General features: G+C 36.4%; 1 protein-coding gene and 1 long non-coding RNA gene across 5 annotated transcripts; one reads left to right on the forward strand and one right to left on the reverse strand.

Moving 5' to 3' along the window:
* Positions 1–3,369: 3,369 nt before the first annotated feature.
* LOC138906797 (uncharacterized) lies at positions 3,370–3,915 on the forward strand. The gene is made up of 2 exons (XR_011414453.1): positions 3,370–3,602; positions 3,670–3,915. It is a non-coding gene; the product is annotated as an uncharacterized lncRNA (long non-coding RNA).
* On the reverse strand, positions 3,510–7,774 carry LOC104103617 (F-box/kelch-repeat protein SKIP30-like). 4 transcript variants are annotated; one of them, XM_009611530.4, is made up of 2 exons: positions 7,557–7,774; positions 3,510–5,123 (listed from the first exon to the last, which is right to left on the reverse strand). In XM_009611530.4, the coding sequence occupies exon 2, from the start codon at positions 5,061–5,063 to the stop codon at positions 4,026–4,028; it is 1,038 nt and encodes a 345-aa protein (XP_009609825.1). In that variant the 5' UTR covers positions 5,064–5,123; positions 7,557–7,774; the 3' UTR covers positions 3,510–4,025. The 4 variants fall into 4 exon arrangements, with proteins under 4 accessions (XP_009609825.1, XP_033513949.1, XP_009609824.1 ...); XM_033658058.2 differs by having other exon boundaries at positions 3,510–5,133; XM_009611529.4 differs by having other exon boundaries at positions 3,510–5,162.
* Between the last annotated feature and the right edge of the window lie 6,004 nt (positions 7,775–13,778).

Here is a 13,778-nt window from a genome sequence, read left to right on the forward strand (position 1 = left end):
AAGTCATAAATGACATAACAGAGCTATGAAAACTTTCGGAACTGGATTTCGACCCCGATATCAAAAAGTCAACTCCCTGGTCAAACTTCCAAACTTAAATTTCTATTTTAGTCATTTCAAACCTAATTTAACTACGGACTTCCAAATAAAATTTCGAACACGCTCCTAAGTCCAAAATCACCATACAGAGCTGTTGGAATTATCAAAATTCTATTCCAGGGTCGTTTTCTCAAAATGTTGACCGAAGTCAAACTTAACATTTTAAGGCCAACTTAAGGAACCAAGTGTTCCGATTTCAACCCGAACACTTCCAAACCCGAACCAACCATCCCCGCAAGTCATAAATTTATAAAAGCATATACAAGGAGTTTTATTTAGAAAAATAAGGTTCTAAAAGTAAAAATGACCGATTGGGTCATTACATCATCATACAAAAAAATAAATTCTAGCAAATTACCTTGGGTTCACTCGGTCGAGATGCGCAAAAGATCATATAATAAACGGATGCAACTCCATCAAATACCATTGAAACAATGAGTCCCTCAAAAACAAATTTCTTTTATATAACTTGTTTCTATTTAGGGTACGTGCAAAACATAAATATAAGGAAATAATAATAAAGAAAGTTAGGTACCAATGTACGTGCAGGTAAGGATTCTTACATGGTTAAAATAACAAAATATTTAATAGTTAAAATTTTATTTGATTTCATACTCCTAGTTATAAGGAAAACAATTAAATGATTATTTTGTCTAGCATGAACTCTATTTTCTAAGGGTAAAAAAGGCGAACAATGTTTCATTAAGGGCCTTCGTGCTTTTAATATAATATAGATACGTTAAGAAATTATATAGAACTTATATTATTTTTTACATGCATTTGCATAATACTGGCATGGGCTATTTAAATTGAGTAACATGGTCTATCAGGATTCATATAGCCGACCTTAACTTATTTGAAATTGAAGCACAATTGTATTCATGACTTAATTGCATTATCATAAGTAGTGTTTAAAAGGCGTGGGCGGAAGGCGAGACGTTTTATATATGCCTCATCGAGGCGTAAGCCCCGAGGCACGGGGCAATAGCCTCATGGGTATTTAATCTTTAATATTTAATAAAATAATATAAAACATTAAATATTTTTAAATAGGTAAAATTACATAAAAAAAAAAAAATATATATATATATATATATATATATATATATATATATATATATATATATATATATATATATATATATATATATATATATATCTGCTCAATCCCACTAATAACTAGTCAAAATAATCCTTGTACGCTACTTACTAGCACAAACAACTTGAGTTGAAAAGAATAAAGTTTTCTACATAAGGAGCAAAAAGGATGATTAACCTGCAATTTGAACTTTGAACTTGTTGCTATGGAGGAAAATTGAGTTTTCTTTGGATTTGCAAAAAATAATATTTTAAAAAATTAATTGTTCATTGCTTTTGGGAGATATTAACAGACTAGCAGACAAGATAAAGAATTAGAAAGACCATAAATTAGGGTTTCTAGCAATAAAAAAAGGTTTGACTTTTAAATTTGATATTTCAGTTCTTTTTAAAACTTTTGATTATTACAAGCTGACTTTTGAGATTTTGGGTATAATACTAAGGACTTATTCAACAAATTTTATTTTAATTTGAAAAAGTCACTTGGGCTTAGGGATGGCAATGGGACGGTATAGTTACGGGGCGGGGCGGGGCGAGTTCTAGTTTTTTTATAAAAAAGATTAATGCGGGGCGGGGCGGGTCGCGGGGTGAGATTTTAATTTATTGAACTAAAACCTAAAACGTCCAATCTTCTTTGACTGTTGGGTTCCCCTTGAGATGTGTGTTTTCAGAATCTATTTGTTTAACCCATGAAACCTGCAAAAATTTTAAAGAACATATACGTTTAGTATTCTTCAAACTTTTAAACATAATCCACAATTTAAGGAATTAATTTTGAACCATATTAATTTATCTTATTTCTCTCTCGTCACTAATCTAAACTTACCATATCTATAAAAGTTCCCCTAACATATTGTTGCTAGAATTTTCATTTTTCATTATGCAAATAGTCTAAATAAATTCACATTTTTATTCTGTGTTCGAAGGTGTGTGTGTGTATATATATATATATATATATATATATATATATATATATATATATATATATATATATATTAATTATGTATATTATATATAGTGAATATATTATGTATATTTGCTTATACCGAAATCATTTTATGTGTATTCAATGTATAATTTTGTATATATGACGTATAAACAAATATACATATTCGATATACGTATTATGTGTATTTAATGTATAAATTATATACATTTGATGAGATCTATATATAGTTTAAGTATATTTGACATGCGAAATATATACTACGTATATGTGATATATTTTTTTTTTTATGTATATTATGTACAAATAACATAACATATATGTTTATAAATATACTATTATGATATTGGAACAAACACATTTTTATGGAAATAACTTTAAGTTTACAGATGCACAAAATATTTATAATGTTCATTAATCTAATTATATTTTTCTAACTATATAGTGCTACTTTCCTTTGGAGGATTCGTACATGTGTTTTGGTTGTGACATTAATGTAGAAGAGAAATGTGTATTGAATGTAATTAAATGGGTTGTCAAACGTTTTGGTAAAGAAGAGTATTAATAGGACTAATTTCGGTAATTAATAGGACTGATTTTCGGTCAAACAGAGAATCCCTTTGTTTGATTGAAATCTGTTCACACATATGAAAAACTTAATTTTTTGTCTAGCATTATATGTTTAAAGTGAAATTTGTTTAAATAAAACAAGACATAGATGAAGAAAATCAAGTTTTGGCACTATGAATTATGATTGCAACTACTGGCCAAAAGAAAAGGGAGAGACAATTTTTTTTTTTAAAAAAATCTGTTGTGGCGGGGCAAGTGGACGCGGGTGTGAGTGTGGGACGGGTGAACGCTGGTTTAAGTGCTATGCGGGGCGGGGCGAGGCGGGTTGAAATTTTGCGAGTTAAGACAGAAACCGCCCTGCACCCGCATCGCCCCGCACCGTCTGCCATTCCTACTTGGGCTTATGCCTCACTGCAAAAACTCGCCTTAACGCCCGGACGTACGCCCTGAACGCCCCGGGTGTATGCCTCTTGAGACTTTCGCTCCGCACCATCGCCTCAGGGCATTTTCGGTGCGCCTCACCCCCAGGACTTGCCCCGAAAACGCCTTTTAAAACACTGATTATAAGTTGTGGCCGCTACAACTTCAATCTTATATATGACTCATAATTGTGTAACAATGCAGACGTAGACAGGTTAAACTCATTTTTGAGCGAGTGTGGGTCAATCTTTAACCGCACCAAGTGGAATTTGGGACGCAACAGAATACGCACTTTAACTGCTATAATGAGAAACTAACCGAGATATACACCAATAGACTGAAGATTGACAACAAAAACAATAACAACTACGCCCAGTCGACAAAATAATGCCCCTTAAGCAATGAAAGCAGGACTGAAGTAACCAAGTATTTAGCACTATAGTGCTCATTAATGCAAATGCAAATAGATGTTAAAATCTCATAGTTCTCAAAGTACGAACTGAACTTCATTCCTCTAAGAACTCAGCAGCTGAAAGCAATAGGATTTACACATTAGGCAAGCAGGGTGCAAGAAAGCTGAACATCTCGTTTCTTCCGCGTTTCTGGCATGGGATTTTATTTCCCATAGCTTTTAGACAGCTAATAGCTAAGCCGAGACAGCTCACAAAGGTCGTTTCAGATAAGATTCCCATCATATTCAGTCTACGGCGAAGGAGAGAAGGCACCTAACACGTTCACCCTCTAACTTCCATCCGTCATTAGTAATCTTAATTCGTTTTTCCTATTCACCAGTACGCTGTGTGCTACAACTAGTAGCCGTTTTATTGTCAATTGTTCATTGTAGCACTTACCCTAAAACACTGCATTGAATTTCATCCACATTATGCATGTCCTAAATTCTCAGCTGTGTGCAGGCAAGGATTGTCCCTCTGCACCTTGTCATTGGAGCAACCTTACGCCACACCAACCTCTCATTTCCAAGCGTCAATACATCAACATCAGACAACACTTTGATGTTACAATTCCAATGCTCCGGTCCATTAACCCCTCCAACTATATAAATATCATCTCCAAGCCCTATCATAGCAAACCCAATTCTTCTACGAAACTCAGATGCTGAAACTACCATCTCTCTTACTTCTTTTTCCTGCTTGTAAATGAACCAATTGCTCATAACATAAAGCTTTTCCCTAACGACAGTCATTGGACCCTGGAGCCAAGAATACTCGTGAACGGTCCAACCTTGCTTGACATTTTCCAAAACCTGAATAGTCGATAAACCTTTATGCAAGACATGAACTTTACCGCCAACAACCACTCCTGAGCATGCGGAATTGTGCGCGTGATGGAGATCGGGTAATTGAACCCAGACATCCTTTTCTGGATCATAGATTTCCGCGTTACATATTGATTTCCTGTAGTTAGTAAAACCCCCTGCAACAATTATCTTCCCCTCCAACACGCAACAAGCAAACATGGCACGAGGGAAAATCATAGATGCACGCCGATTCCATACACGTGTTACAGGGTCATATGACCAGACCTCATCAGTCGCGAAAATCCCATCTTGGTCACCTGTCAATGGATCCACAGCATCACTGCCACCGCCTAAAACAAACAGCTTTCCAGCAGTAGAAGCGACACTGAAGCGAGCAAGATGACTGATGTTTGAGGGGAGAATAGGGAGAGTAATCCAACGGTCATGCATAGGATCATAAAGCTGTGATAAGTTTTCAGGTTCAAATGCAAATACACATAAAAACTCTTCAGACGAGTTGACCTCCTTTCTCGCTTTAAATAGTTCGGCACTTCGAATGGCAGCTCTCCAGGAATGGGAAACAAGCTCTAACTTTGGATGAAGGTGGAACGGAACCCGTGCAATGCACCTAAGGGCAACAGCATTGGGAAGACCTTCAAAGAGTGCAGTCATAACCACCAAGCTTGCATCTATTTTTATCAGCAAATAATGATTGTGGTGCACTACTGTTGGCTGGCGTCAACTTGAAATATGCAATTTGAATCGTTAGCTCTAGAATAAAGAGAATCATAAAGTAAATTGCTAGCATTTTACATAACACTCTTCTGAATAAAAAAGGCCGACATCTCTTCTCAGCCAAACATTGTACAAAATTGTGTCAAAGAGGTTAACCAATACATTAGCAATATAATCAGTGAACTGACTTTTAAACACGTTACAGCAAAACGAAATTTCACAGTTGGCCTACCTTGATGCCAAGCTCAAAAATCACATTTAGAAACTTCCAATTCAAAGCTAAAAACATCAAACCACATAGCAGACTGAAACAACAAGTTGAATAATCCTACCATACAAACTATGCTCTTTTTTTTTTCTTGTGAAACCTCAGTCCATAATGAATTCAACGTATCAGTACCTCAGAGCAGCAGAATCTCTGATCGCCTCATCAAGCACTTCTAGCTTATTAAAAGTGTTATTACATGGCAGAGTCACAACAATCTCTCTAGAAAGTATGAGAGAAATGTTTCCTCGATGTTGTAGCCTGCAGCTTCTCCTTTGCAGATCATTCGGCACTTGAGATTGTGCTAGAGTGGCTAAGGGGCATCACTTGCCGCCAAAGAAGTCCACGGGACACTTGGGAGTTGGGACATATATTAACTTTGGGAAGAAGTGAAACTGACCGTAGTGAAGCAACGGTAAGGCTTTGAAGCCAAGCAAGTAGCTACTTGAAAGAAGTTAGCAGAAGTGGAGAAAAGAAAGCACAATTGGCCATTGCCCTCTCAATCAAGGAGCTGATCGAATTCCTTGACCTCATATTCTATTACAGAAGACTTAATTGAAGTTATGGACTGGTCAGCAGGCCCCTTACTGTTCCTACTGAAGAAGGGATGTTTCTGCACGGATCCCATGAAGCCGCCACTGTATTCCTAGACCTCAAAAAGGCCATGATATAGGCACAACTCCGGATTTTACCAAAACCTCTATTGTAAAAGTGCATAACAAAAAGTAAAAGGACGCATAATGTGGTGATGCAAGAAGGGAAACCTATTACATTTCCTTGTCAAGCACTTAGCATCAAACATCAAGGTCTCCCGACCTATGGAGAAGAGCTCATAGACCTCTCACTAGCTGTAATAAAATGTAGACAACATGTACACCTGTTTCATTTTATCATCAAGATTGATCATTTCAGCTTAAAGTATCTAAGGACGCAAACATTATCTCAACGTGAAGGGTTGGCCGAACTATTGGAACTAAGCTATGAGATCCAATATGGAAAAACAGATGAGAATGATACAGTTGATGCACAATCAGTAAGGGTTGTAGAACACTCTACTTGCAACGCTATAAACAAGTGGCAACCAACATGGATACGGAAGTCATAGAAGACTATGGCTAGATGATGACACAATCAAGGGTATTACAACCCAAGCATTAATCAACATCCTATTTCTCATGTAACTCCTCAGGATAGGGAGCTCAAATATCAAGGAAAGACATGGGTGGCAATGCCAGGCAAACGCAGGAAACGCAGGAAACGCAGGAAACACAGGAAACAGCTTATAGAATTCATGCATGCTTCAGTTGTTGGTGCGCACTCAAACTCAATAGGACCACTATGGAGTGTGGAGGATGGATGGACCCCTTAACCCTTAACCAAAGGTCTCGAATTCGATACCTAAGAATGGAAAAAACTAGTAGGGAATGTTTCCCCTTTAATTGGGCCTTACTCGGGGCGAAATCCGAATTAGCTGGGCCAGTGGATTCCGGATACTGGATACTGGATGGTTAAATCAAAAAAGAAAATCAATTCAATAGAAACTAAAGCCAGTTTTGAATTAGCCTAAACAATAAGATGGTGCAAGTGCAGGAGTGTGATGAATGCCAAAGAAGTAAACCTCAGAGCAAGAATATGATACATGCCAAGGAAATAGACACGCGAGTGTGTATACCCTGAGTTTCTACAACCATTTTCCATTCCTACAAGAGCTTAGAGACATATTATAAGCATCCCCATCCCCACTAGTTCTTGATCTTTCCTATACTCTTTATAGTTTTAAAGATATTGCTCCATCAATGAAGTGAATTTGCTAAACTTTTCTCCTAATTTCACTTCATTTGTGACTCAATCTTTCCCTTACTGTTTTTTTCCCATTTCCCTACATCCCTTGAGCTCCCATAACTCAATCACTATAGTGATTAAAGACTTTGAGCGAACCCCAAAACCCAATCTTAATATCACAAAAAAAAAAGGTACAATGTGTTGGAGTACCTAAAAATTCCCCTGATTGAAGCTCCAATCATCTAACATTAAAGTAAAAGAACAGAAAAGAATAAATCTTGATGTGTTTCAGATTCTGGGAAAGAACCAATCTACACTATGATTGAAATCGAAATAATCAAAGATTCACATATGATTGTAATGGAACTGAAAATAGCATTTACCTGCTAGGTCAAGAAGATAGCAGTCGGCCTTGAGATTACAGTTCAAAGAAGATAACATAGGAATTTGCTTGGCTTTTATCACACGCATAATTTTTTTTTTTTGACTAAGTTTGATAACATAGGGAAATTTATGTATGTGATTTCGACAGTTTTAATGAGAATTAAAAAATTACAGTGTATTTTGGTTGGTAGTTTGTGCAGTGTGAGAATAGAAGGCAAGATTTACAATGTGTTTACACCAACCTAACTTGGTTCAATTTATTTTGAAACTACTACTACTATACTATTTAGGGCAAGTTAGTAAATTTCCAATATCAAACAATAGTCTTATATTATATTAAAAATGAAGGTAGTGAAGCTTAAGCTAAAGTGGCGTAATAACAACAAGCCACTTGACACTTTTATTGAATCTATTTGTTGGATTCTATTTTTTAATAACATTGAAAGAATTTATTAATTGATATTCTTGTGTATCAAATCAATAATTGGAAGGGGAAAAAATCTGCTGGGAAATGCAAATTAGAGTTGTCCGTGACTTATATTACTATATTTGGAGTAGTTTTATATGTTAAGGTGTCACGACCCAATTTCTCATATAAGCCGTGATGACGCCCAACGTCGCCGCAAGCCAAGCCAATGGTGAACTAACCATGTATTTGTTCTTTTTAACAATTTCAAAATAGTTGATTTTTATCTATTAAGTAAGTAATTAAGGGTGGAAATTTTAATAAAATAAAGTATAAACAAATATAAGAACAGGTGTGGTGAAATAAATTCTCAAAAAACCATCAAATGTCTACTAGTATAATTCCAAGACCTGGTGTCACAAGTGTATGAGCTACTAGTAGAATATACAAAAAATACTAAACTACTGTCTGAAATAGAGTAGACAGAAAAGTAAATACAAAAGAGAGACTTCGGGTGCTGCAGAACGGACTCGGAAAGTAGCTCACCACTAAGTCTCGGAGTATCAGGGGTGCGCGCCGGGATGACTGCCAGACGCACCTGCCTCAGTGTCACGACCCAAACCGATGGGCTATGACGAGTGCCTGAGTCCTACCTGCGAACACCCCTAAACATGCGTCAAGATATAAACATGAATTAAGGGTAGGTCATGAATAACATCTGTTAATAAACTGCTGAATCACGTGAATAACATACGTGAGGAAAATATATCCAAAAAACGTACATACATATACATGCGGAATACGGTAGGGCGAGCCGACAAGGCTGCTATAGACAACTATACATGACTATCTACAGACCTCTAATAGAGTGTACAACTATATAAAGGATGGGACTGGGCCCCGTCGTACCCATATCTACATACAAAAATAGCGTACCCAAAACTAATAACAACTCCGGATCAAGTGGAGCACACCAAGTTTCCCTGAGCAAGGATCCTAAGATGGGGGACCGTCAGCCTGTCTACCTGCACCTGTGGGCATGAAACGCAGGCCCCGGGAAATAGGGGCGTCAGTAGGAATGATGTACTGAGTATGTAAGGCATGAAAATCAGTACATAAAAGACATAAAGGAAACATGGAGTAAAGAATTCCACCTGTAAGTCTAAATAACTTTGTGAATCCTGAAACATTTATAATATCATGCATATGCGTATAAATATTATATCATACATATGTATATGTATACATAACATCATCAAGCCTCTGAGGGCATCCTATCATATCATCTTGGCCTCTGTTGGCGAAATCATCAACGTATACCAACTGATCAGGTGGTGGTGCGTATATAACGTCGTAACCTTTTTTCATATCCCATATACATATAATATATGCATATATAACTCCATCTGGTCATGGGTCAATGTACATGTACAAATGAATGAAATGCATAAGAAGTACGTTAATAAGATTTCTTGGAATGTCATAAGATCAATATGTCTTTAGATAAACTTTATCAACTACGTATTTTTCTGAGACCTATGAACAAAAGATATAATAAGACACATGGGAAATCAAGAACATAGGCACCCCTGGTGCTTCTATGAATAAAGGCATTTATGAAAGTTGTGCGTTTACTCGTTTCGTTTGTATCGTATGGATCGTGCCAAAAGGAAAGAAGGGATAACCTTAACATACCTGAACTGATTCTCTTGACAATCCCTCTAACACACGTCACGCAACAACGAGATCGAAGTAGGAAAAAATTCATATGATATTCTTGAGAAAGGAACCGGGCTCCCTTAGAATTGCAAATCCCGTTGCTATTATGTAATATAATCTCGTATGAATTTGCTGAAGCTTTCCTCCATGACATTGTAGATATAAACATCTTCATTTTGTGAATTAAAGAGGTCTTTTATCCTAGTGGGTGTGGACCCCACTTATATGATGACTTAGCCACAAAATTCTCTAAATGTGCCATCAAGTTACATGAATTAAGAGTCATTAATTGGGCTTTGAGTAAGACCCCATTTGCTGCCACTTGGGAGGCTTATTAAGCTTATCCAAATATTCTAATTACTTAGTTAATCTCCCACTAAAAATTAATAATTATCCAATTAACCACATAATTAAAAATTATCTCAAATTACTTAAAATACTACTCACTTTTAACATACTTTATACACCTTACTATCATGGTCATGTGGTACCTTGTATGACACTAGTACATAAATACCGGGTATTATAGCTCAGACCGTATTTTATCCCAAATTGACAACCTTCAACGAAACTCATTTTCTTTGATTCGTTTACCCTATAATCTTCACGGCACTTACTTATCACCTGTTATAAATAGCATAAATGCTTATAACCTAAAAAATAATCTCATTCCCGAGTCTACATCGATTAACTTACGACGAAACTTTAACGTACGAAAACGCGAAATGTAACATCCTTCCCCCCTTAGATACATTCGTCCTCGAATGTTTAACTCCCCGGGATCTATATAAATTTTCGCAGAGTCGCCTTTGTAACAGTATTACTATCAGCCCTTCCTATAGAAAACTCAATAATTCAATGCCACATATTGCCACAATCATCAATCACGAAAATGGCCTCACATGACCAATGAAAATAATTAACACAAGAATCCATACTCGTACCTTAAGGCTGTGATGTCTCAGTCGGATCCTCCTATGGAAGAGGAAACAAGTTAGGATACCTAGATTTCATGTCCTCTTCAGCTTTCCAAGTCATTTCTTCTACATTTTTGTTTCTCCAAAGTACTTTCACCGAAGCTACGTCTTTAGTCCTCAATCTCCGAACCTGTCTATCTAGTATAGTAATGGGAGTTTCCTCATATGATAGCTGCTCTGTGACCTGAACATCATCAACTGACACGACTCTAGAAGGATCTCCAATACATTTACAAAGCATAGACACATGAAAGGCTGGATGTACAGACTCCAAGTCAGAAGGAAAGTCTAACTCATATGCTACCTGGCCTACCTTACGTATGATCTTATATGGTCCAATGTACCAAGGGCTAAGTTTTTCTTTCTTACCAAACCTCATAATGCCTTTCATCGGTGATACCTTTACGAATACCCAATCGTCAACCTGAAACTCCAAGTCTCGTCGTCGATTATCCGCATAAGACTTCTGACGGCTTTGAGCTGCTAAATAGCCTTTCCTTTATAAGCTTAATCTTCTCGATTGTCTGTTGTACCAACTCTGGTCCTACTAACTTAGTTTCCCAACATCGAACCATCCTATAGGCGACCTACACTTCCGTCCGTAAAGAGCTTCGTATGGAGCCATCTGAATACTAGAATGATAGCTATTATTACACGTGAACTCAATAAGCGGCAGATGATTATCCCAACTTCCCTTGAAGTCTATCACACAACCCCGTAACATATCCTCAAGTGTCTGAATAGTACGCTCAGCCTGTTCGTCTGTCTGGGGATGACATGCTGTACTAAGACTTACTTGAGTCCCCAATCCTTTTTGAAAGGACCTCCAGAAATTAGCTGTAAACTGAGCACCTATATCCGAGATAATAGATATAGGGACACCATGAAGTCGTACTTGTTGATACCAAATTTTGCCCTCATATATTTTTTAAATAATATATATATTTTCAAAATATAATTTTCATATTATTATTTAATTTACAAGATTTACACAAGCACTTCTTATAATTTTCCATAATTTTAGAGCTTTTAAATTAATTTTCTTGCATTAATTTACATAAAATTCAGTAATTACCCTTTTAAATTATTTGTGATGACTTAATCACTTAAAATTATTATTTGCATCCCTAATACATTTTTTGAAATATTTTTACTTTATTTTTATATAATTACAACTATATTTTTAGGCTATTCACATAAATTTACAATAATAGCCTATATTTTGCATTCTTATTGCAATTGACATTTCATTTAGGGTCAAAATATTTTTTTACATTTTTATAGTCTTCTATCATTGTTTAAAGTATTAATTTGCATAAGTAGAATTTTTAATATTTATTTAGATATTTTATTAAATTATTTCCCTTTTAATTTCTATTTAAAAGAGCTGGCCCAATTTTTAAACTAATTTTCGGACCAAAAGGCCCAATATTCTAGCCCAATAACCCCCAGCCCAACACCAGCAACCCACCACCCATACCTGTTTAATTAACACGCCCCAATCCTTCTTCAAAATCCTGGTCGTTGATCTCTAAGATCAACGGCCCACAATCAATCCCTCCCTTTTTAATTATCCAACAAGAAACCCTAACCCCCATTACCCCTGAGATGCCGCCCCTGTATACTCTCCTCTCCTCTCCGCAAAACCCTAGCCGCCTTCCTAAAACTCTCCAAATCCGTCTGAAACATGAATTCTTTCCACGATCTGCTTACCTTATTTGTATTATCTCGTTACCATTCACGCGTTCGTGGTGTTACTTAGTACTTGCCCGATTTTAGCAAGTACTGCCTCTCCGAATCAAGTGTAATCATCCTCAACCTACAAGATTCAGACGAAAATCCGTTTGTATACACTCTCAATAGGATCGTGTGGGTTCGATTCATCGAGATTCTTGGCTAAATCTTTTGACCATTTGCCAATTAGGGTTTGTCCGATTTTTTACCTATTTCTACTCGGAATAGGCTATGCATGTGACTTTCCTTGTTCCTGCTTAAATTTGACTGATTTTCTTTCCCTATTTTGTGTTTAATTGATTATTTTCCATATTTGTTCTTCCAATTTCTGTCACTATATAACCCCCCAGTCCCCTTTAAGACGAACTTTGAATCAATTTTCTTCATTAAAAATTAGGGTTTTTTGTTACTCTCTTGTTCTGTATTCTGTATTGGCCGGCTGAAAGCCAAGGCCATTAACACCTTGCTACTCAACCTGTTCTTGGTGCGAGTATTGCCCTGAGTTCATCGAAACTCTTGGAAACTTTGACGCATTGGGATTCTGGGTTTTTGTGGAAGTTTGTTCTTTACTATTCTTCGTTAACTGGTGAGTTACTGGACCTTTGTAATTTCGTCCCCATGTATCTACATTTTGCATAAGTCTTCACCTCTGAAGTTCGTTAGTTTAATGAGTTTTCTGGGTTGTTTTCGTGTGCAACTCTGTCTGTTTTACTTCAATTTTAGCTCTCCTTAACTTTTAACTTCATATTGTTGATAGTTTAAAGCATGCCTAAACTTGATTTGAGCAAATTGGATTCCTTTCAAGTTCATCTAGCCTATGTGTTGCAACTTACTGATGTTTAGGACCTTTGCATTTTAGCATCTCTTTGTTGTTTAATTTTGCTATCAATCCTGTTACTTGAACATGCTTTACTTACATAATTTGTACCCCTTTTAGTCGACTAGTTGATTGTGTTCAAAAGCATGAATGTGTACACCCACTATATGGCATAAGTCTGTTTTCTACCCTATTCTGAATTGCTGTGATGATATCCTGCCTATATAGCATGTTTGATCGTGTTCTCTATTAGTATGCTTCTATCATGTTTTGACTTCCTTGACTTCCAAGTAGTTGCAATGATCTGTTCTCATCATGTCTAAATTCTGCTGCCAATTAATATGATTCTCTCTTGTAATACTAGGACCTATACTTAGCATAATTTGAACCTTTTCCTTTATTATGAATTTGTGTATGCTACCTTCACCAATCCTGCAAGCCTATTATGCTAATGTGTGATTGCTTATGCACTAGGTGTTGAACTTGTCCTTCTTTGCTAAGTTTGTTCTAAAGCCCTAAGGCCTGTTTGATAATTTGCTTTATGTGCTCAACTTGACTATGTTTGTAT

The sequence above is a fragment of the Nicotiana tomentosiformis genome, chromosome 2, assembly GCF_000390325.3.
Source record: "Nicotiana tomentosiformis chromosome 2, ASM39032v3, whole genome shotgun sequence".
Taxonomy (NCBI): Eukaryota; Viridiplantae; Streptophyta; class Magnoliopsida; order Solanales; family Solanaceae; genus Nicotiana; species Nicotiana tomentosiformis.